The 25,582-nt window shown below is 39.9% G+C and overlaps 3 protein-coding genes across 3 annotated transcripts; 1 reads left to right on the top strand and 2 right to left on the bottom strand.

Moving 5' to 3' along the window:
* Positions 1-1,376: 1,376 nt before the first annotated feature.
* Positions 1,377-6,827, top strand: tescb (tescalcin b). The gene is made up of 8 exons (XM_073478013.1): positions 1,377-1,637; positions 2,417-2,486; positions 2,950-3,030; positions 3,109-3,248; positions 3,346-3,407; positions 4,532-4,639; positions 4,725-4,772; positions 4,966-6,827. Exons 1-8 carry the CDS (start codon positions 1,574-1,576, stop codon positions 5,041-5,043), a joined length of 651 nt encoding a protein of 216 aa, XP_073334114.1. The 5' UTR covers positions 1,377-1,573; the 3' UTR covers positions 5,044-6,827.
* Positions 6,828-8,899: 2,072 nt separating this feature from the next.
* m17 (IL-6 subfamily cytokine M17) lies at positions 8,900-11,389 on the bottom strand. The gene is made up of 3 exons (XM_073478011.1): positions 11,303-11,389; positions 10,713-10,861; positions 8,900-9,687 (listed from the first exon to the last, which is right to left on the bottom strand). The coding sequence occupies exons 1-3, from the start codon at positions 11,355-11,357 to the stop codon at positions 9,220-9,222; spliced, it is 672 nt and encodes a 223-aa protein (XP_073334112.1). The 5' UTR covers positions 11,358-11,389; the 3' UTR covers positions 8,900-9,219.
* Positions 11,390-16,938: 5,549 nt separating this feature from the next.
* On the bottom strand, positions 16,939-23,831 carry taok3b (TAO kinase 3b). Its single transcript, XM_073478266.1, has 8 exons — positions 23,700-23,831; positions 22,756-22,992; positions 22,470-22,598; positions 22,159-22,362; positions 20,308-20,547; positions 19,882-20,094; positions 19,497-19,679; positions 16,939-17,100 (listed from the first exon to the last, which is right to left on the bottom strand). The coding sequence occupies exons 2-8, from the start codon at positions 22,939-22,941 to the stop codon at positions 16,939-16,941; spliced, it is 1,317 nt and encodes a 438-aa protein (XP_073334367.1). The 5' UTR covers positions 22,942-22,992; positions 23,700-23,831.
* Positions 23,832-25,582: the final 1,751 nt, after the last annotated feature.

The following is a 25,582-nucleotide window of genomic DNA, read 5'->3' as shown; positions in this document are numbered from 1 at the left end:
GCAACAAACAGTAAATATTGAACATCTGTATTTCTGACACAAATGGTACATTCCTGATAATGATCATGGGATATCATCGAAAGCTCTGGCGTGTCTGTGAAATAAACCTTGATGTAAGATTGTTTTCATATTGTTTCATGTATGACTTTGTATCACTCAAAATCATAGTTAATCGGGAACAACTCAGTAGTCAAGACAGTAGTCAGTGTTTCGACTCACACATATTTATGAACTAATCATTACCTAATGATTCATTAATACACTCTTGTATCTCCCAGTCTGTTCTCTAGTAATCTAAATCATATTATATATGGTGCAATTCCTGTTTGTTTTCTGTGCAATCCAATTTCTCTGTGCCATTTTATTTATTACGAGGTACTTTTTTTAGTATATTACTACACACTATGTTTGTCTTATGATTATGGGTGCAATTATCATGTACAATTGTCCTTCTTGGTCAAATGTGAAAGATATATATAGAGTGTATAGATTCTTTATTATTATTATTAGTATTTTATTTTATATTTCTATTATTCTATTTTGTCTTGCTTTTGTCTTGTTTTCAGTGTTTTTCTGTTATCACTCATTCACTGCTGTAAGCTGCTGTGACAAGTGAATTTCCACAGAAAGGGGAATGGTAGTCTTATCTTATTATATCTTGTCTTGATCATTATCTACCGTGTTCTGCATGCTTGTGAAAACTTGTTTCTTGAAGTAAACGCGCAATGCCCTGTTTCTAAAAGGAGGCGCCCTGCTTTTATAACCCGTATTTAACAGTGGCGTATGATTCCCAGATTGTACTGTAGTCATACATCATATGACAATGGATGAACAGTGTGTCTCATCAACATTGCCATGAAAGCACTCATAATAAATATCATAAAAATATCATAAGACACTGGAAAATAGGCTTTAATTGTGCAGAAACAAGTGAGTGGCTGAGACAGAGACAACGATCATCCTATTACAAGACGCTGTACCATCACAATGATTATGAAGCTGTTGTTTTAAAGTAAAAAAAGTCACATAATGTAGCTTTAAAATTAGGTTTTAAACAGGTGGGTCCACCTGTGGAGCTGGCAATTGTAAGGTAAACCTGCGTTAATAAATACAAATAACTAAAATGATTCAAACTTTCTGTGCATTTTTATCTCTCATGCGACATCTGACACTACTTGTGCACCGTTCTCTCTCTCTGCACTCCACCTTCGCTCCTTTGACTGCAGACTGGACCCTTAAGCAGGTCACAGTCAAACGTTCGCAGCCTCGGAACATAAATAAAAGAAGTGTGCGTGAATAATTCAGACCGCAGCCTGTTGTTCCTAACTGTGTGTCGTCATCAGGACGGTAGTTGCGGAAGTGGCCTGCGCTGTTTGCAGAGGATGAGACCTGCCTGGCGACGACGACGCGGGAGGACAGGAGGTGTGAGCTCGGTGTCTGTCGGGTAGAAATGGACGATCCTGAGACGTGATCAGCTGATATACGTTTCACGTCCAACAGCCTGTGTTGCACACGTTTCTGGTCCGTGTCCGGGGTCCCGTTGGGACTGGACTGAGAGGAGCTGTCCGGAGGTATGGGTGCACTACAGTCTCTACCTGGTCATCCAGAATACGTTGATCTGGCGGAGAAGACCGGCTGTGAGTAGTCGTCTATTATTGTTTGCATTGACGTGAAACCCTTGTGGTTTTTTACAGACATCTGTCAGACATGTAGGAGGTGTGACAAACATGAGCTCACTACACCGGAAATATGATCTTAAACTCAAGTGTCATTTTAATTCAGTCTTATCTTAAAGGGGAAATTATTGAAACGTCATGTCTGACGTGTTCCAAGCAAATAGATGAGTAATATTTCTCTTCAGTGTGTATTTACACATGTCCAGCGTCTTTCTGTCTCCATTGGTGCAGCAGTGATGAATTATTTACAATGCAAGTTAATGGTAACTTAACCCAGTTGACAGATGGGATGCAGTTAATAATAGATCAGATTGAAAGCTTTGACAAAACAAGACAACTCTAACAGATGCATGCCCTTTTTTGTGCCGTAATAGCCTCTTATTAACAGGTGATAGTCGCAGGGTGAGACAACAACAAGTGGTTTACATAAAATATGAATATCCAAATCTGCCGCCTCGAAAAAAAAAGCCTCGAGGAAAACCTGCGAGACCTGTCACTATCAGATTCTCAACAAACATGATCAAATCATGTCATGATCCCCATCTACTTCAGTTGTTTAGGAGAATGCTGCAATGCTGTTTTGCTGTGAAGCTCCAGAAATGTTTTGTGGAATATGAAACTTTCCCTCAGCATGGCTGTGAGAAGATAATGACTGCATTTTCATTTTTTGGGTGAACTTATCCTTTAAGTCCATTTATACATGCACGAGAATTAACTTTAGTCCACTTTTCTGTTTTCAGTTTCATTTGAACAGATCAGAGTCCTGCATAAAAGATTCAAGCAGCTGAGCCACGATGAGCAAACTCTGCGGTAAGTTAGATTTCTGTGATTTTTTCATAAAGATAGGTGTAATGTGATTGTTTTTTTTCCCGTGCCACATTCAGGTTTTTTGTTCTGCTACTACAGAGCTCCAAGGTGCAACTATTTTGGTTGCACATGCCCAAAAATCTGTCAAGTGCAAAATTTGAGTGGTCGCACCTGTATTGTGTAGGAGAGATACATGAAGTGAGCATGCTAACCAGCTAGCCCCTTGCTAGGCTAACTGAGCTACTAAGAGTAGCTACAGTTAACATTCAACTGGAGGAGCAGGAAGAAAAAACAAATGTTTGACTTACAAACAAAGATCACAAAAGAAGTTAGCTCTAACAGCTTTCTTTGAAACTGGAAACCTGCTGAACAGGCTTTATGTTGGCACATACGGCCGGCAACTTGCAATTATGTGTTACTGTGACACTGAGTGCCACTCCTTAAAATCCCTCTTTTCACCCATCAGGAGAGATCACTTCAACAAGATCCCAGATCTATCATGCAATCCCATCCGCTCGCAGATCATAGAGGCCTTCTTTGACAAAAGGTACAGTCATGGTAGTTTTAAAGTTTTTGGACAAAATGAAGTGGAATATAATGTGAGAACTTCCTTTTTTTTCTGAAGAAACTTCCATCAGAACGGCGAGGGGACAGTTCAGGAGATTGGCTTCGAGGAGTTTTTGGTGGTCATGTCCCATTTCAGGCCTCCGTCACTGCACATGACAGATGACCAGCGTGAGAGTGTCAGGAAGGAGAAACTGAGATGTGTGTTTTAAGCAAATCACATGATCACATGCTCGACATAATCTGCGCCTGACACATGGCTGTTAGTTAAACTGGTGGTCTGTGTTTTTCTCTGCAGTTTTATTCAACATGCACGACACAGACAACGATGGGACGATAACCCTGGAGGAATACAGACATGTAAGCTTCAGCTAGTGGACAAAACATGCACTTTTAAAGCTTTGTAATGAATTTAAGTTGTCATATAACCGGTGAAGATTACAACAATCTCCCCTCACAGTCTGCATAAATCACCATGAGATTATCATGTGGGTTCGACTGCTATCTGTGTCTGATTTTATCAACGCAGTTTGATCATTTTCCACTGAGTTTTGAAGGTGATGAAGACACAGGTTCTCTGACATCCTATTTACACCCGGTATTAAAATGGGTTCTGTGATCTGTTTATCATCCACTTATCCGAATAATAAACAATTTGATCTTGCCTTTGCGTTAACATCTGGTAATTTTAAATGAGTTCTCATTATCCTCATTTAGATCAGATCTCTGTCCTCCAGAGCAAAACCCGTGTTAGAGTAATTTGAGGTCGCCCCAGACTCCATAAAAAAATTCACAATTTTGTGAGTTGTTGAGTTAGGGGAAACTTTATGGACATTATGAAAAGCTGTCTACAACAAATCCTTCATTATTTGTCCCTTCTTTTGAATTGGGCATATGTAATGCATTGAGTATTTCTAGCAGTGGAGTGTAGGCTACTCTGTAACAACATAAATTATACGCCTTGTGTAGATTAGCTGCACTGATGAGTGTAATGCTCACCTTTGCACACACATTTCTTACTGTATTTCATTCATTTCACTCGCATATTGCTGTAATTTTTCCGCGGTTTCTGTTGAATTACTAATTTTTTTGCATCTTTTTGGGATCAGAACACAATGCGAGCCAGACTAGCTCCAGATGTGGTCATACAGATCCGACCACATTCCGATGGCAACACATTAACACCTCGTTTCCACGCTTTTTTGTTTTCTGCCAGTAATTATAGAGGTACGCCCCTAATGTTCAACCAGGGGAAATGCATTTCTTTAGCGATGGATAGGAACGCCACTGCTAGCATGAGAGAGAAGCTAGTTTTCAGATAGCATTTTAATACCAGGTGTAAATGAGGTCTAAGAGTCAGCTGCCTCCTTGCAACACACTTCATTGGTAGCTAATAAAGACAGGGAGAAAGAGATCAAGGATTTGAGTCTTGAAGTCATCGTAGTAAATTTTCATTTTAGTCTGTTGTTTTCACATCTGTGCAGGTGGTGGAGGAGCTGTTGTCTCACAGCGGGGCACTGGGGAGGGATACAGCCAAAAGCATTGCTGATGCAGCCATGTTGGAGGTGGCCAGTATTTCAATGGGTCACATGGTATGTAAGCTGTAGTATGTCAACATAACATCACATTACGCTGTTTGTGTGCACAACGTCAGTAACTTCACTTTTTCACGCACAGGAACCGGACGAATTCTACGAGGGGATCACATTTGAGCATTTCCTCAAGGTTGGTACACTGAACACACACGATAATATACTGTATATGTTTTCCTAAATCAATTTCTTACTTAATTGCCATACATTGGAAGCGTATTCAAATATGTGACTATAATTCACATGGATCATATTGAATAAAACAGGATTTTCGAGGACTTTATCAGCAATATACATTTTAAATCATGTAAAACTCTTTTCTTTAGTTGCTGAGCACCTTTGAAATTGAATCAAGAATGAACATTCGCTTTTTGAATATGGACACAACGACCTTATGTAAGTGAGGCTGGGACAATAAACGGTGCAGCGACTCTGGAAAAACCCCTGAGGACGCATAATCATGGTTTCACTTTAACTAACAATCTCTTGTTTTCTACACCGGTGTGGCGCTTGCATCGAATATATGCCTTACTTATGTTTGAATAACTATGCAAATACAAAGAAAATATGTATACTGCGGCTGTTAAGGAGTAGTTTATTTGATTGTAAGCAATAATATAAAATAAGCAGTCAAATAACAATCAGCCTGTTAGTAGCTCAACAAAGCAATAATCAAATATCCATGTCGGGAGTGGCAGACAGTATGACTATGCATGCAAATATGGATGCTTGAAGAAACTAACTTAAGACAATATTAATGCCATAAATCAATAACTGTCAATAATCAGGGACATAAAGTTTGTCTTTAAATAAATCTAGATGTGTCTTACAGTAGTAACGCAGTAGTTTTCAAATGCCTTTTATTCATGTTACAAATACAACACTTGGTGCATGCTCTGCACACTGTGTTTGCACAATAAAAGAAACAGATCTGCCTTTTAGTTCATGATGTGTGTTTATGATAAAAAGGAAATGGGAGTGCTGTCATGCGAGATTAAATGCTCAAAGGCAGCGTCTGATTACTCCTTATCTAGGAAGAGGAGGAGACAGAAGTCATGCAATTATTTTAGTCAGATCCGTGTTATCTCTGTTCTGTTCCGCCTTATAAGGTCATAAGTTTTTTAATAACACACAAACACACATATATTGTTGTTAGTCAAGGAGATTTTTAAAACGTTTAGTGAATGTTAATCAAACACCATGTAGATGATACAAGACTTTTTCTCCTATAGAGTGAATAGAAACCTTTGTTATCCGTGCGCTCTGTGGTATATAATCTTGTTTATTTATTTATATATTTATAACTTCTCTTTAACAACACAGAGAAGTCACGACACAAGTTTTGTTGGGGGTTATAGAAACTAATTTTCAGTGCACGCTGTTTTATGAACTGCTGAATTATGGCGTGAGTCTTATAGCCTTCAGCGCATCGTATAATCCCTAGAAACTGTCATGTCAAAAGTTTTACGTCTAACTACAGTTACAATCACAGACTCTCTGTATTCCGACATATTATGCCACAAAACATTTGCAGCCCCGTCGTTGCAAGTTTTAATAACTTTGAGTCAGAAGTTAAGAGAGAAATAATCTTTTGGTGGGATGGGAAAGTACACAAAGTGGGAAAACTAGCCATGTAAAAATGAATGCAAGTGGATTATAAATAGGAAGTCAGAAGTGAGTTGGTCGAGTGTTTACACTGTAAATCATGTGCAATGACCACAACATCCTCAGTTTGATTATGGCTGACCTGTGTTGTCATCCTGTCATTCTCACCATGTTTCCTGCCAGCTCATTCTACTGTCATTAACAACCAAAAGGCTAAAATAGCTTGTTTCCTTTTTATTATGTCCCTAGCTTTTTGAAATTGTTTTATTTCCTGTGAATGCCAGATGACTGTTTAAAATGTCCAAAGATGCCCATCAGCACTTCCTCTGATGCACTTTGACTTCATGTATTCAATAATAGGTATATACTGCCCTCCGCAGGTCAATCCATGTAAAGCATGTTAAATGATAATCCTATGTAATTTCTATAGCAGGTAGTTCAGATCATGAGAAATGTGTGATGTTGTGCGTTTCATGGTTGAACGATCAGATTTGTCACTTTTACAGTTCGTGTCATTGTATCATTTCAAGGCTGTTACTTTGTAAAGCTTTCCATGTTTTGCAATAAAATATGACATATGCAATTGTGGGTCTGATTTCTTATTATCAGTAGTTGTGTTCGTTGATAGACAATTATATTGCATGTTGATTTGGCCCTCTTTCTTTAGTTATGAGGAGAAATGTTACTCCAAATGTGCCACACGTGCCCTCATATAACAGCAGGTTAACGAGTGTTTCCCATGTATGAAAATCACGACAACTATTTGAATGTAAATTTATATTATTAATTTAGGTTTCAATTCTTTCATCCCTGTGAAAGAAAGGGTAAGAGCTGCTAGTTTGTTCCGGCTCATACGGTTAGCAGTCAGGTTAGGGTCAAGGTGAATGTCAGCGGTTAGGCTGCTAACGGGGTCATCCCTATGTTCCCACAGCCCTATGTTCCCACATTTCCAGGACATTTTCAAAATTAAGTATTGTGTTCCTACATTTCCCTTCAATTTAAACCCTATCCTCCCACAAGATTTTTTGGAAGCACTTTATAGTAAATGAATGAATGAATGAATGAGGGGTTAGGGTTAGGGGCTAGGGTTAGGGTTACAGCTGCAACCTTAGAAATGTGGGAACATAGGGCTGTGGGAACATAGGCACGCTCCCAGTCAGACTATTGAATGAGCTTTTTGCTGTCATCTTTCACACTTTGGTTTTTGGCCAAATACTTAGAAAAACCAACCACACCCCCGTCAGGTTCCATTGTAATCCGCGTTTAATGCTAGTTAGCACATGATAGCATGCTAACATGCTGAACTAAGATGATAAACATGAACATTGCTAACTATTGGCATGTTAGCTTTGTCCCTTTTACCATGCTGTTAGCTGAAGCACTTGCACACAGAGCTGGTAGGATAATTTTATGCCCTATTGTCCTGTTTTTATTCACCTTTAAATGACAATGTGGGAACAATGTGCTGCTTTACAACCATTAGCTTGTTCGTCCTTCAACCTGCCAGCACCCAACAGAAGAACTACTTTTTTTTTTTACTTATTGACCTTGAACAGAAGTTTGACAAAATATATTCAGTGTATTGCAGTTGTGCAGTAGATTGACAACAGGTCAGTCAGTGGTTACAGCAACTACAACAGGCTCTGCCCACTTTTGTTAGGGATTTGCAGGTTCTTCACTGTGTTGGTGTTGAAATTCTGCAAGTTTTCCTCCAACTGGCCATAAAAATCATTAAAGTCCGGTGTTTCACAGCGATGCCTTGTGTCCACGGTGTCTGCGTTCTCTGTGAGGTCTTGTAAAGCACGAAGTGGGTAGTTCACACCCACCATGCTTTACATCGTATGATGTGCCACATAAATAAAGATTCTTCGTCTTCTTCTTCTATTCTTCTTCTTCTGAAGAATGACTGTTGCCCTGAGGTACCCTCTGTCTTAGTGCTTTAAATAAAGCAGAGTTATAACAGGGAACTTGATTCATGACCTAGAGTGAATCCCCCATCTACTTCCAGTTCCCCGAAAGCTTGTGATCAGAAGTTTAGATAAGCATTACTTCATTAAAACAACAATATTTGGTTTCTATGTTATATCTATGTATAAAGTCATGATTGTTATTCATGACCATGACTGCTCATCTATTATTAAAAAGGGGTTTTCTGCAGATTTAACGTCGTCCATCTTTCACACACTTGCATCCTCATCTATATGAGGATGCAAGTGTGCAATCACACACATACAGTTATCTGACCCACACACACCCACACCTTGTGACTGGCCAGACAGCCCGCCAGTTTCATGAAATCTTTCCTATCTGATGCAGCCTTGTGTTGAACACATGCGTCATTCTGAGCTGATATCACACAGTCAGCGTCTCAGCAGCTTCCTGATTTTTCTTTTAACCCCTCTCGATGGACTGAATCTGTGCAGAACACAGCACATGATGCTTCAGGCTGGAATTACACTATTTTTTTCTGTTGTTTTACACTTTAAGGAAATAAAAATCTTTGTCGTTAGTGCAGAAACAGATATATTGTTACTCAAATTGAGTCCAGATAATAAGAGGAAACATGCACTGCAGGACTTTTTTGAGTCTTTTTTCCAGACACTCCCATGTTGCTGAAATTGGAAACCACACAAAAAAAAGAAAGGTCATAAAGACGTTCAGCTGCAAAATATCTTTTAATAATTCTGTATACAGCAAATAACTTTACATCAGCAAAAGAGAACCTTACATAACATATCTGACAAATTAAATATAAGTAATATAAGTTGCATCAATACCTTCACACTCTTGATCTTTTAACAGCACTCCTCTCATCAGAAACATACAAGAAAATAAATATTAAATACCATAAATAGGCTTCATTACACTGATGTACCAGCCACCCTCATACTCACTTATCTTTTTAAGTCTTTATCAACCCACTGAGTTTCAGTGCTGTTTAAAGCAGACTGTCTAAGGCCAGCCTTAGGTCATCCTCACAAGAAGAGTGTGTTTATTTGTATCCTTCTCCTGCACACTTTATTTTTTAGAGTCCTCAGTTCTCTGGAAACATTTGCCAAGAGCTCCTTGTAGGTCTTCAGCACCACACAGCCGTAGACCTTCTGCTGGAAGACGTTCTGAGGTGGAGGTAGTGTTGTTGGCCCCCCTGCCGGCTCCGGCACCGGCAGGTTTGGGAAGAGGCTCTGATAAAAGCTGTTTATGAGAGTGGCCAGGCTCTTGCTGCGAGTGCTTACGGTGGTGAGCTCGGCCAGCAGTGGGCTTGTGGGCAACTGTAAGTCTGTCTGCTGCTCATACACCCGTTTGAAATGCGGGAAGAAGGCTTGGAGATGGATGGAGATGCTGGCTAGCCTCTCTGAGGGCTCCAGGCCGGAGATGTTGGGGTCGGGGACGTCGGCGACTGTCACCTTGCAGAAGAGCTCTGCCATTTCTCCTTGAGAGGCTTTCTGTTGAAGGAAAAGAAAGAATAAAATATAATCAGGCCACACATCTTAAAAGGAAAAAATCAATAAACATCAATATAGGGCTTGAGGTTATGGCCTTAAAGGGTGACTACACCAATACAGGTCTTGGGGAGCACTACTGCATATGTGAAAAAAGTAGTATAAGGGCTTTTGCGGCTCCAGAGGAAGCTGCATGTAATCTGATAAATTGCCTCCACTGATGTTACTCAGTGGTAAAGTTGCATTGTGGGTAATGTAGGCACCAGGTTTTGAAAAGTGGTCCACAAATGATCAGAATCGATACAGCAGAACTAGAGATATCGACTCTTATTCTGCGCATTCTTCTTCCTTTTCAAAATCTGGTGCCTACATTACCCACAATGCAACTCAGCCACTGAGTGACATCAGTGGAGGCAATTTATCAGATTACATGCAGCTTCCTCTGGACCCACAAAAGACTTGATACTGCTTTTTTGACATATGCAGTAGTACTCCCTCCCCAAGACCAGTAAACACACTTTACCATGTAAAATTGGTGGAGTTACCCTTTAAAATAATATTGCGATTTTTGAGGCTATATTGCAATTCACATCTCTATTATGAAATATCGCCAACATTTTTTGACCTAATACCTTGATATCAATGTTGAGACAATATTGTGGAGATGACTATCTGTACTTTCCCAAAATATTAACACGATGAGATTCATGACAAATTATCATCAGTAATGTGGATATAGTGACTAAGCAGGTAAAGGTATTAGAACAGGGAGAACAGTCTCGTAAGTTTAGGAAAAATGGCATTACTTTACTTTAATGCAGCCTTTAAAAACCAGGAAAAGACAACACCTATATCACGACATAACGATATCCACAATTTAAGATGATACATATACTTGTGTCATGATAACGATATAAAATCGATATATTGTCCAGCCCCACACGAAAAGTTGGCTTATTATGTTTAAAGGTGGAGTAGTGGATTCAACACAGAATAATAAGATGCAGCAGTTTGGTGTCTGCACTCACATATGTTTTGATTAGGTCGACAGATTCCTTCTGTACGAGTCTGGTCAGCTTCAAAGTCTGCAGCAGAGAATTCCCACACTCCTGGTTTCTGCTTGCTGCCACAGTTCTCGTTGAATCAACAGCCATAACCAGCAGGAGAGAGAGTAATGCTGAGGGAGAAAGGAACTGGTCAGTTAAGGTTATCCTACATCCCAGCCGCGAGGGGAACTTCTAACTTACGAAGCCACAAGTGGAAGGCAGGAGGGCTAAAAATAGATACTAAACATTCAGCAGAAAACAACACTAGAAGTCGAGACATATTATAAAATCATATGCTAGATGCCAACAAACATTGGCAGTTTCTGTAGAGGCTGGCCAGATTCTCCAAACAGTTTAAAAACTATTCTACTTCATTAATTCAGACAAAAAACACACTGTGATCAAGCAGTAAACTGAATCTGAAACTTCAGGCAGTTTCAGGCAGCTGAAGGCGGCAATAAAGCATCAAAAATAACCACAACCGCATGCACAATAGAGAAGCAAGAAAAGGTGCAATTGTGTTCAACAGTTTCTACACTGTAACAAAGAAGGAGATGTAGAAAGAAACTTACCTGCTGCTGCTTCCATCAACTGTTGAAAATGCATACTCTTTACATGACCATTCATTCTCTTCTCGGTATCACAGGCAAATTGCGAGAACTCGTCATAATCACACTGCTTTCAAACTTTTTTAAAAGACAGAAACCACACATTTGTCATAGGAGGAAATGACGTGCACCTTGTGAGGCAACCAAATTTCCCAGAATTTCCTCCTTTTTTTTCAGATGTGCATTTTTTTTTCTCCTTTCTAAGTGGGCAGTGTCCCTACATGTCTGTTCACAGAGCAGACATGTAGGGACGTTTTTCTAATTTTTATTACATGTATGACCAAAAGTGTTTTTAATAGCACTTTCCTTTTATGTACGCTTGAATAATATGTAATAATATACAAATATACACAATTCTGATGTATTTAAAACTCTTGAGGGTTGTTTGAGCGGAATTTAGATGCAAAGGGTCAGACATGTGAAAATGATTGAAGGACTGAGGTCAACCTGCCCTTTGACACAGATCACTGACTTTTTTACCGCCATCTAGAGAGCACTGAAGAGAAGGTGACAACTCAGTGGTTGTGAAAAAAGTAAAAGTGTGCTCACCACAGTGCACAGGGTTGCACAGTGGTAATGTTTCTTATGCACTTTCAAAATAGTGAGAGCAAGTGTACTTTGAGCAACATGTAAAGTTCCTTAAATTCAAGTGTGAAAGCATGGCATATTGTAACTGTCTACAACCAAAAAGAGGTTTTGTGGTTCTTCCAATGGTTCAAGCGGCCTGAATATGGCTTGGATAACTCAGCACCAAAACCCCATATGCCACAGTGGTTAACTTACCCTGATTTTATCGGCAAAGAGAAAGGTAAGAGAAAAATGCAAGTAAAATTCTTACTAACTGCAATGTAGTTTCAACCAGACAAGTTAAAACAAGGGTATTTTAAACTAGAAATGAGTAGTTAAGAATATTTAATTAACTGTGCACTTTGTAGCCTTTGGGACCACCTTTCTAGCTTCAAATAGTGTTCTGGGGACCTTATTTTCCTCTGAGAACAGCTTGTTTATTCAGTTATGGAAACAAAATATATTTCTAAGTTTGTATTATTACCTCATTAACATTGTAAATATTAAAATTCTGAGTTTGAATTTCTTCTCCAAAACTACACAGTGCCCCTTTAAGTTTAACTAAGGTACTTGTACTTAACATGAGTTTTATGCTACTTTCTACTTCGAATCCATTCAATTAAAGAGCAAAATATTGGCCTTTTTACTCCACTGCATTTATCGGACAGCTTTAGTCACTCGTTACTTTACAGCAGATTAGGACTTATCATGATATTAGATACCATGAATCATCATACAGTAAATTTAGCTCCCCTGACCTGTATATAAAATGAGTAAAGCTAGCTTCCTCAGCTAGCTGCTATATTCCCATGCCGCTTGCATGCTAATGCTGCAGTAATCAATAATAATAATACAATACATTGTCATATTTATGTGTAATGCATACTTTTATAGCTTTTATGCTAGCTAGCGTCAGCATTGTTAACTAACGTTTGCGAGCTAATGTTAGTAACATTAGCTCGCATTGATACTCAGTGTTGTAAAAAGTACCGAAAAGTCATATTTTAGTAAAAGTAAAGATATCATGTTAAAATTTTACTTTGGTTAAAGTGAAAGACACCCATTTGTACTTGAGTAGAAGTCTTTAAGTATCTGATATGGAATGTACTTACTGTAAGTATCAAAAACACATTTCTGGCAATAAATGCAAAAAACTGTCAAAAGAACAGTAAAACAGTAAACAGTAAAAGTTTTATGACAATGTCTTTTAATCCAATTGATGATAAATCATTTAAAATTAATTTGATGTTATCTGCAAAGTAACTTGTAACTAAAGTTCTCAAATAAATGTAGTGGAGTAAAGAGTACAATATTTGCCTCCAAAATGTAGTGGAGGGGAAGGATAAAGTAGCGGAAAGTGGAAATACTCAAGTGAAGCACAGGTACCTCATAACTGTACAGTACTGCAATAAATGTATTCATACTACTTGCATACTTTTACTAAAGGGTTAGATAGAGCTGAGTTTTTATCCCACCTCTGCCTGAGATCAGCTTTGTAATATTGACCTGATTTTACCCCAGTCTCTTATTTTTCACAAACAGTTCTGCTGAATTTTGACAGAATAACTATTAGCGCTTCTCCTCAGACCACGTGTGTCTTCTTGCAACAATATTTTCATGCGGGCATTCACGCAGGAAGCTGGCAAGGTCACAGGAAATGCATTTCTCAATCAGAGATTTTTGCTTGTGCGTAAAGGGGAGGGTCTTCTTCACTGAACCATGTCATCACACCACAAGTTTGAGTTACTAACAGGCTTAGCTCATTATCAGAGGGTGATTTCATCGTGACATATGATGAAAGTAATTTGTTTTGTATGTAAGGAGGAACTTCGGGATTATGTAAAATATGACAACAACACAAGCAGGGATTTTCATGAGTTGTCTAATCTCATCATCGTCACCGTTGTCTTCTAAAGTGGTGGCCACTTCTGCTTGGAGACGCCCTGCTGTATAATGTGTTCAGTGCGGCTGTCTGCATCATATTTTGTGCTGTGTGGGAACGACAGGTTATAACTTTGCACTGAAACTGAAACTGCTCAAGATCCCCACCTTTTTATGACAGTTTAGCATCTAGATGCATATAGATGCCACATTGCTGTGAAACCACTGACTACATGAGAAAAGACGGGGAACTCGATGCACCACAACTCAGTCAGCACTGCTTCAGGTAAAGTCTAACCACTCTGCTGCCATCCTCGGGGCTTTCCACTTACCCCGTGGGATAATAGAGGGGTTGCGGTGGGGAGGGCAACTGCTACAGACAGTGCCGCAGACGTCGACTGTTCAAGGAAACTACAGTCGGATTCCTGCCAGTGTCAACAGCACAGGCATGCCATAAAAAGCCCCAAATCAACACCTAAATCAAGCAAGTGTACCCTGAAATGTAAGGAAGCCTAGAAAACGCTGGACGCTCTGCAGCGCAACTTCCCTCTCACCTCCTGTTCCCATTTTAAGGTTCTGCTTTTCACAAGTTATCTTTGACCTGCATGTGTTTCTGTTTGGAGCTTTACAGTAAATCACAATAAACAGCATAGGATATACAATGTAGGTCACAGCGGTCACACCAAAGAAAAGCAAAAGTGAGAAGTCCCGGACCACATGAGAGAGCATTACAAGGAAATTCAACCACAAGCAACAAGAAATGCACTGTCATTAGATGCAGGATGTCGATCGAGACTCCTTGTTTTTGTTCAACAGAATCTCTTTTATTTTGTCTTTGAACTGCACAGGAAATGGTGAATAAGGTTGTTTAGGAAAGTCCCCTTTATTCTAACTAAATACATATTTCTAGTAACTTAAAATTCACACAAATCTGTAAGTTCATAACTGTTTTGAAGCTCTCAGGCAAACCTTATTCAAGCACCCCAATAGCACTTTTTTTTTTTTTTAAATGGAACCATTTGTCCGCAAGGCTTCAAGTTATACTATGTGACCAGACAAAAAGGCCGTACTGCATATGAGAAACGTTTTTCATCAAATTTCAGAAAGTTTTGTGAAAATGTAAAAGGCTGAAAAATCTAGAAGAGCCGTTCAACTTCAGAACACACGACAAATTCAGAGTTTACCTTCCAACGTGTAAAACAAGAGCATTTAAGTTCTATTGCCATCAGAAATTGAACGTCGTTATATTCCTCCGTTTTAAAATACTTTGTTAATTCAGGGGACGTCTTCCACCTTTCAGCCCTCTGAGGAACATGACCGAACATTAATACAAGTTGTGGCTCTGCAATGAAAAGAAAGAAAGACCTGCCAAAAGTAACAGGGTTGCATTCAAGACCACCACATTAATTAAACAATGTTTCAAAAAACTGACCCGTGATAAAATAGTATTTATTTTCTCATACATATACTTCATTTTTAGAGGGTTTTCACTGCATGGGGTACTCTTAAATATGTCATGAGTGTTTGAAAAACTTAGTAGTGATTTGACTCAGAGGGGGTTTCAAAATGTTGACATTTTGTAAAAATCAATCGTCTCTCCAAGACAAAAAACTACAAGGCTAAAGGTGGTATTAGAAATTAAGCACCAAACAATTATCTTTCCATTCAGTATAAATGGAAACATTGTGCAACCTGTTCAATGACCATAATGAACATGGCAAAAAATATGTTAATCTGATCATTAGACACTAATTACTCAAATGCAATCTGGACCCACATGTTGTGTTTGCTTTTGTAGAACCGTCGATCCCATAAAAGAACGTCGCGCTGATATTATAAGAAGTCTGTGGTTCCATTCACCAGCATTTATACAATCTGAGAGTCTAGTGATTCGACTTAGCAATATATTGAGCTATCGTATGACCATATCTCTATATTATAAAACAAAAACGAAGCAAAATCTTTATCGTTAAGCTCTGTTATCAGTAATAGACCAGTGTCTCTGTATGTTCTAGCTATATTCTCATGTACAAATATTCATATCAAAAGTTATACAGCACAATTCTCACCATTTTTCCTTTACAAGAACTTTGATTAGTGAACATTAAATGATTCACAAGTTTAGATGAAACCAAAACAAAAATGGTGCCGGCCTCAGTAAATAATAAAATATAGATATAACAAACACGTAACTAAAATCTGCTTCAGGCACAACTTAAATAAAGGCATTTGTGAAATTATCATATCAAATATGGCGCTTATGTCCAGTATCCATAGGCTGAAAACAAAACAAAAAAAAAAGAAATGATTTTATTTACAAACAGCTAAAATCTCTGACAGATTCATGCTTCACTTCACAACCTGAATTTGTCCTTAAAGTGCATGCAATAATAAGCAGTTTTACCAAGTGGGATCTTGAGTTGTGAGAAGATAAACGGGTTGATCAAGCTAACGCCAATTGATCCTACATATCAAATGAAAGAAAAGGTAAGAACTGTTGCCTAGAAAAGTGAGGGACCACAGTATACTGTATGCATAAGCACAATATGGAAGTATGACCAAAAAAAAATAAAAATCCAATGAGTAAACTGACTTTGTCCAGTGACCCCATACAGTAATATTCACATTCAGAGCATAAAATAATCGAACGAAATTAAATAAAAACTCATTAAAAAAAAGACAAAAGCAGCTTAACACCACGGGGGAGTCCGCAGCTCACATTCCACAATGTCCCTCCATGTAACACACACATTAAGCATCATACGAACATGATGGGTTTCTACTTAAACATATCAAAGTGCCAATTTTTACTAAAATTTCCTGATTTATTCAATTCATACCAAAAGGAGGAAATGGCATGGAGGAAAGAGTCTGTTGTTTTTGAACACATAAGTTGTTTTGAGTTACACTGACTAGGTTTTGATTCGTATTGACATGTCGCTGTAGATTCTTTTGTTTTACTTTCCCCCCCTTTCAAGTTTCACAAAAGAAGTCCTCATTGCACGTTAACGCCTCGATTCGAAGATGTGATATCTAAGAGAGAAGAAAAGCAATGGAGAAAGATATCCGGCTTTGCCACCGTGGACGTGACAAACGGTCAAGTGGACGTGAAAAGGGCACGGATATGTTGTCCTCTAAAGATAAATCCACTTTCATCTGTTGTCTTCTTTGGGGAAGTCCAGAGATCCCAGGCTTCCAAAACCGAGGCTTCTACTTTCTGTGTCAAAAGTGTTAATTTCTCTGTCCTGACGCTCCAACAAGTGCTTGATCTTTTCTGTACGCTCCTTCTGAAGTGCGGCCAGTTCCTCTTCAATCTGTAATCAGAAACACGATGGTCGTTATTTTGTTACATGGACACTAATTTACAGATTGTAAATTAGCAGCAGTTGTCTGTTCTCACTGTAACTTTACAGTGAGAACAGACAACTGCTGCCCGCTTATTGTGCCACAACTGGATTGTTTCCATTTTCCTCAAAGTATCAACGACCGACAACACAGGACAAAACGATAGTTTCATCATTCATTTAGTTTATAATGGAGACAGCAAGACGGGTGAAAGCAAGAGGAAATACTGCCAGTATGACTTAATCACAAGTTTATAGGGAACCGATCTGACGGAGTTGGCGTCATCACTCTAAAACCTTTACATTGTGCAATCAATATTTACTTCATGACAATAAGTTCAAACTCAAAAATGAGGTTTTGCAAAATAAGGTGTCACAAAAGCTACCTGCTAAATCACCATGAAATTTATTAGATATTCGTGGTTCCTAAAGGACATATCTTACTGTCAATGGTGGCTGCCCTTACCTTAAGTGTAAACTCTAAAACTGAAACATGTAGTTGATATGTCACTTTCATTTATCGATCTATAACTGGTAAATGGACTTGCATTTCTGTAGCACTTTTCCAGTCTACTCCAGTGTACAAGCTTCACAACACTTGTCACATTTACCAATTCACACACACTTTCATACACTCATCAGGAGAAATCTGGGGCTCAGTATCTTGCTCAAAGATACTTTGTCATGCAACCGGGTGGAGCCAGGAATCAAACCAGCTACTTTCCGATTACTGGACGACCTGCTCTTCCTCCCCAAGTTGTATTTCCAAACAAAATTGCCAGACTTGACCTCTTCTAGCTCCTCAAATGTGAGGATTATTTGTCCTGCAGTAAGTGATGGTAAATTAAAAATGGTTTCTTTTCTTTCTTTTTTTTTATATAAAAAATAAAAACATCGTCCGCCTTAGACCTGGCAACTTCATAACATAATTTTCACTTGCACCAAAGAAATTTAAATTTAAAAAATCCAATTTGCACATAGCAATGATATTAACTGAGGACTAGACTCTACAGAATGCTGACTCATGCTCCTCAGTGGATGAACACATTGGATTTTGTACAGTGTATTAGCTCTCCTGTATGCCTGTACAATACATTTTCGACCATAATGTCAGTCTGTGTGTGAACGTCACTTTGTGTTGTATCCTGCTCTGTTTTCAACATAAAGCAATTTGTAATTATATTTTGAAAGGTGCTGTATAAATGAACATATTTCTAGGATAAGACTTATTTCCTTTTTAACAAAACAAATATATATTATTCATGCATAACCAATTTATAACAGCAATATTTCCTTAAGGCTTGTAATACCACTGCTTTATATTTTGTGGCGAATGGAAGGGTTACTACTTTAATATTTTCTACAGATTGGGTTGTAATGGGGTTAGAAGAAAAGAAAAACAAGGATATGAGTCAGCAGCGATGCTGGCAGCTCTGTGAAGCTGTATTTAACGCAGTGTGATGAGCTAAATGCTGGTGTTGGCATGCTAACATGCTCACAGTGACACTGTAAACATGCTGATGCTAAACAGTTATAATGTTTAGTGTATTCAACAGCTTAGTTTAGCATGTTAGCATGCTAACATTTGGTAAACAAACATAAAACTACGGTACAGGCTGATTACGTTAGTTATGCAGGTATTTAATAATCAACCAAAGTATTGGACAGATTTAAATGTTGTCCTGATGATGGCCCATTTTTAAAGGCAATTCATCCATTAGTGACGATAACATTGCCATTCCAGGAGCTATACTGCTCGCATGGCTACAAGTATTCGAACAACATATTGGTTCACTTTGCAGTTATTAATGTATTTCATACACACAGCATTGGGATCTGTGAGACTCTTATAATAAGGATGTGAGGCCAATGTCAACAAAACAAATGAAGGTCTTTGGATAATAACTGCCTCTATCCTCATGACTTTTCAATTATCACAACCCCTATGAACAAACGTGACCTTTTTGCCCAGTGTTCTGCCTGTCTCAATGTCCACTGCAATCCTTTTTACTACTTTACTGAGTTAAGAACTGACTCCAGAGTCACCAACCGCTCCTGTTAACCCTAACCCTCACCTGCCAGCGATGAGCTTCACCAGCAGAACGAGGTTAACCCCCAACAACTGCCAACCTCGCAATTCTGACCAACCACTTGGACGGGCCAGAGGTAGCTGAACTCGAAATCTTCCACACTTTGTATTTGTGGCTGTAATTAAGAATGCAGCCTCTAGGCACCACTAGGCACTAAACTGTAAAATCTCACAGTAAAAGTGTTGCTGTAATCGTTTTATCAACATATATCTCCCTGCCTACCTATCCTGAGGTCATTGTTTTACACATTATGTATTTATTTGATCTTAAACCTACCTTCTGTTCAAGGTGCGCTCTGCGTATGGAGACCTTCTGCTCAAGTTTCTGCTGCTCTCGCTCGTGTTGGGTCTCCATCTGTGACTTGGTTTTTCTCTGGTAGGCGTCCAGGAGCTCCATCTCTTGCTTCAGCTGCTGCTTCAGAGCTTGGCACTCCGCTTCCTGCTCTGCGTCTAATCGCATCTAGAGACCCAGCGAGACAGAGGTAGTTACAAACACATTAACAACAAGCAAAGGTTGGGCCTCTACGATCAAACTACGGGCCAGAAAGTTTTTGCTAAAAGATTTACGGAACAGCTGTGGCTTTAAATGGAGCTCCAGAACTTTTCTGATGTGAAGAGCAAATGTGTTGTACAAATAAGTCAAGGGTTTATGATCCTCGTACCGCTTGTGACGCCATCATCTCGTTGATGCTCTGCTCATACTGCTCCGCCAGTATAGCCAGTTTGCGTGTCTGCTCCTCTTTTAGGCTCTTCAGGATGCTCTTATGGTCGCCTTTGGGAGAGACCTCCAGCTGATGGTTCCGAAGAGCTTTGTACTGCTTGTTCTGCACCTTGCAAGTATCCTGGAACTGTTTCTTGATCTGCATCTCCAGCGCCTACAGGGGGTTAAAATCCACTAATTACTAATCAAAAAGACTTCAACATGGATGCAAAATAATTCTACTGAATAATAAATAAAATGCGGTGCAGTATCTCTGCTGATTTGACTGATTGATACATTTGGACCAGCAAAAACTTTAACTTCCATTGAATTGACATTTACTGGACATCAACTCAATCAGTTTTCAAAAAGAGAAAGTTCCAGGCACCTTGAGGTTTCTGGGCTGCTGCCGCTGCTCCAGAGTGTGTTTCCTGTGGAGCTCTCTCTGCCGCCGGCCGTTGTACTCCTCCTGGTTGTCGAGCTCCGTCTGGTGCTGCAGCCGCATGAGTTCAATCCGCAGCTTCTGCAGCATCTGCAGCTGCCTGCGCTCCATGTCCTGGGTGGACTCGTCCTGCCGGATCATCAGGGCGTGCTCCATCTCCTTCTGGGTCCTCTTCTTGTTCAGCTCCTGGGACAAGAAGTTCGAACAATACTTGGTTAGGTTTAGAGGCAACAACAATACTTGGTTAGGTTTAGGCAACAACAATACTTGGTTAGGTTTAGAGGCAACAACAATACTTGGTTAGGTTTAGAGGCAACAAATATACTTGGTTAGGTTTAGGCAACAAATATACTTGGTTAGGTTTAGGAAACAACAATACTTGGTTAGGTTTAGGCAACAACAATACTTGGTTAGGTTTAGAGGCAACAAATATACTTGGTTAGGTTTAGGCAACAACAGTACTTGGTTAGGTTTAGAGGCAACAAATATACTTGGTTAGGTTTAGGCAACAACAATACTTGGTTAGGTTTAGAGGCAACAAATATACTTGGTTAGGTTTGGGAAAGCATAGTTTTGGTTTAAAAAGACCCTATCACAACGTTAAACACATGTTTGAAATATCACTTCTCCCATGTATCTATTTTCCTGGTCTTTTCCCCTGAGTCACTAAGCTATGACATTACAAAAATGTGATTGGTCAGTTTCACTCATGGCCCTGGAGCAACATTAATTATGATGCCCCAGGAACAACACCAACTCTGCAATATCAGATTGTGCTATAACTGTTTATCCTCATATAAAGTACAACATATATTTTCTTCATATAATCATTAATTAGAGATCTGGAGTGCCATGCCAGCGAGCTTCTGTCATCTTGACACCTGTAATATCTGATTAATCTGATAATGTCAAAATCTTGCGATAAATTATCTCATTATCAAAAGAAAATTGCACCTATGGTCGTTTCTCAGCTTCTATGGTTAGGCCACATTTATTTTGCTTATATATTTCATGAATTTAGTGTATTTTTTTATACATCTATGTAGATGACATATAACTTTTACAATTACAGGATTTTCTGAGTAATTTTTGATCTGAAGTAGTCGGACACCCGGATGAAATTAGTCAGTGACGACCTAAACAATAGCCACAACAAATGCCTCAGGTACTTTTTACTTCAAGGTTCATATTTGTTTGTTCCAGGTGATGTGACTCACTTCAAAAACACGAGTTAAAACGTACAATTGTGCATTCTAGTTGTTAGTGGACAGACCAGCCAATCAATCTCACTGTTTTAAGTGTTAGAATATACCATTTCTTAAAGCCAAGATTGAAAATGTTTCCAAGAATTAGCTATTTTCTTCAGTATAGCCTGGGTTGTACTGGAGTCCACCATGTTTACTGCCTTGCTAAGACCCTTTCCCACTGTGTCAATGTAGTTTTGCACTCAAATTTTTGCTGAGTCCAGGTTACCAATGGGAGAATTTACTGTTTTTTTCTGTTTCATATCAGAAAAGTGTGGATTGAATACCCTTGGATTTTTTGAAAGCTGGTCAGAGTTGATAAAAATGAATTAATGAAACCAAATGTAAGTTGCAGCAGTATCCTTCACATTTTAATCAATCAAAATCCATTCATATAAACAGCTGTATTCTTTGTGGAATCTGGCCTTCAGTCGGTCATCATGATCTTTTTACAAAATGTCCTTGTGTCCAAACATCTTATGAAAAAACAACAACAGTCTTATCCTGACTGATATTCAGTTTACAGTTATGTATTGTAGGGAAACCACATCACCTCTCTCAGCTGCTCCTGTTCAAACTCGTGCCTCCTGACCAGACTCCGGCGTTTGAGGGCCCTGCAGCTCCGGTCGTAGACCAGCCTCTGCTGGGCCAACAGATGAGCTTCTTCTTCAGCCTGAGAGCGCTGTATTGTTTCTTTGTGCCTGGACAGACGCTCCTGCTTCTCCTCCTTGGGTGTACAAGGGTCTTCGCTCATCTCCTGTAACGCCAACAGATAGAAAGCACAAGAACAACAGAACAGAGTGTTTCATGTTGAACGGATATAATGCAGGAGATAATAAACTCGTGTTTGTTCATGATATTTACTTCTTTGATCTTGTCTTTGCAGAGCCTGTACTCCTTTTTCTGATTCTCTAAGAAAGTAGTCAGCTCTTTCTTTTGCTGAGCAACAATCTGTTGCTGGATCCTCCTCTCTTCAGCTGCCACTGACTTCATCTGTGATGAGACATTAAAACATTCAAATTATCACCCTTCATTGATCTCCAAACTGTCAAGAAAGCCGGCGCAGACACAGGTTTGTCTTGAAGTGAATTAAAAACCCTCTGTAGTTTCCACCTCATTCATAAATAACACCTGCTGCTGAGGCTGTTACCTCTTTGTCGGTTTGAGCAGCGTGGCGTTTGGCCAGTCGTTCCAGCTCAATGTAAGTGTTGTTTGCATGTGTCTCTAGTTCCTTCTGCAGCCGGAGCCTATGCTCATCCATCTCGGCCTTTAGCCTGTTCTCCAGGGCGATCAGCTGCTTCTGGTGCTGCCGCCGCATGCGCTTATACCCAGACATCTGCTCCCGCAGCTCAAAGTCCTGCTCATGCTCCTGGATCTACCTGATGACCTAGACGTGGGTGGGGGGGTGGGTGGGGGGGACACAGGAAGCAGGAAGTAAAAGAAACGGAGCAGCAAAATGAAGACAGATAGCTGGTAAGTCACAGGATATGGCCTAAAAAGAGACCACGTAGAGGAGAGACACAGCCACGGTAACCAGATAACTTAACAAGAGTTGATAAATATTACAGAAGTCTGACATATCCAGCGTCAGTGTCACACAAAAGAGGTCAGAGCCTCTGCTGTTTAATCCCATTAACCATTAATTAACCAATTCAGCAGCATCCCTGATGAATAAGTCACATTTATATGACACCACTACTGTCTGTGAAGGGACTGTCGAAGACTGTCGTGAGAGAGAGAGGACGTGGAAATGCACCATTTAAATCTCATTGGTAACAGACATCAGGCAGATTTATACGGAGTACGTACAAATGCAACGCGCACACATAAAAGCAGAGGCAGAGAGGGGAGCTGAGGATGGAAAAAATGACATCCATTAACAGGATCCGGTTGCCATGACTACAGATGTACAGCTGAGAACACAGACACCCCTTCCCTCCCCTCCTCACCTCCTCCCCCCCTCCTTCCCTCCCCCCCCGCCGCCAGCACGCACGCACACACACACACACACACACTGACACGCGCGCGCACACACACACACGCACGCACGCACGTATTTCCTATGCAAACGGCGCAGAGAGGGGAGCCGCGTACCAAAGATGCTGATTTGATGGTGGCAATGTGTTCACAGATCTTGCAGTCGGTGAGAGACCGGCTCTTGTGAGAAGTAGGCCGCAGCTCTGGCCTGGTGTCCCTGTGCACAGCCTCATCCCTCACGCAAGCATGGTCCTGCAGGGGGGGAGGAAAAGGAGGAGATAGTGGGGCTGGGTGCTTCCCAGGCCCGCCGCACTCGCCGTTCCTGCTAGAGCTGCTGTTATTGCCGAATCTCCCTGAATGCAGCACACATCCAGCTTTAAATGCATCCTTCCCCCGCTTGATCCCCCGCTACTGTCTGCAAGTTCTTCCTAACAGAGAAAAGGGCATTGCCAAACAATTGCAGGCACCACCGAGGAGGCAGCTACTGGATGTAGTCGTCTTTTTTTTTTCTTTCTTTTTTTTCTTTTTTTTTTTTTTCTCCTGGCGTCCCCCTCTTCCCAAAGAGGAGGAACCGAGCGGCTCCGGTGGAGAAGGGTGAATTATGCAATGCCTACCATTGATAATCGGAGAAAGATAGCACAGGGATGTATTTTACCGCCACTCTCCTTTTCCGTTTCAAAATGCAAGAAATGTTTGGGAGGTAAATCACTTTCCCTGTGTTCCAATGATCGCATGTGGTACCATGTTGAAAAATACTGGGATCAGATAAGGCACATCCAAACATGGTTTTCCCTCGAATATGTCGCCTGACGATCCGTTTGTATTCCACTCGAATTTCTGTCCTACATTTACAGCGCACTTGGTCATGGTAGGTGGTTCTGGTGCCTTCTATTCATCTCTTTCCTCTGTCCCTCTTCTACACTCCCCCTTCCTTTAAAGAGACACCGCAATACTACAGGCACCTCTCAGCTAAGCCTAAACTTCCTCAGTATCACACTCCCGTCACAAGATGCTTTGGTAGGAAAGAGAAATATCACTGAAGAAATCCACTAATACTGTCAGAACAATGCCCACTGATGGAGATCACACAGGGGAGACCAGGGACAGGTGTGACATTTTTTTTTTTTTTTTTTTTTTTTTTTTTGTGCAATTTTCCCAATTCCCTCAAAAAACGCTCACACTGGAGGGCTGATTTGCGTTTTAGTGGTTTTGTGAAATATGCACAGGATGCAAAACTCATCTGTCAAATATTTCAAATTAAAAAACATAATTTATCATTCACGTTATTGTAACTCGTCATTCTTTCACATTATTTGACAAAAAATTGGAAGCTGTTTAATTACAGTTTGTCTGTCCTCCTCTCTCTGATATCTGGCATCCTGCAAACAAACACATTTCCACTGACTGTTAGCATGCAGCCAATTATCATTAACTTCATCATTTTACACTGAATGTGCAATGACTAATGCACATTTTACTTAATAGCAATATTTATTTTATTACTTTATTTGACAGGGACAGTGCATATTGATAACATTTCTGAAAATAGGCCAGAGTTTGATAGAAAGGCTAATTTACTGTCTATCTAGCTAGCTTAAGGCCTACATAAACTAGATTAGCTAACTAACTAATCTAGTTTATACAGGCGCTTAGGTATTTTTAATATAAATGAAACTTGGTTCAGAGACGGTCACCGTATCACCAGCAGTGTTTTCACCTCATGTCAAATCTGGTGCCTACATTACCCACAATGCCTCTGGAGCCACAAAAGGTTTTATACCCCACATATGCAGTAGTACTCCCCAAGACCTGTAAACACACTCGGTGCAGTTTGTCCAGTTAGATTGAATCACTATCTTGCTTTATATTTTATAACAACGAAGCATAGGGCCAGAGTTATTATTCCTGTCATTACTCCACGTGGCCACTAGAGGGCGACAGAGACAAACATTTAACTGCAGCCTCTGTCCACGGTGCTGAATACGTATATTTCAACGTAT

This window comes from Pagrus major, chromosome 12 (assembly GCF_040436345.1).
Source record: "Pagrus major chromosome 12, Pma_NU_1.0".
Taxonomy (NCBI): Eukaryota; Metazoa; Chordata; class Actinopteri; order Spariformes; family Sparidae; genus Pagrus; species Pagrus major.
The sequence above is the reverse complement of the archived record's forward strand: the minus strand, read 5'-3'. Positions and strand labels throughout refer to the sequence as shown.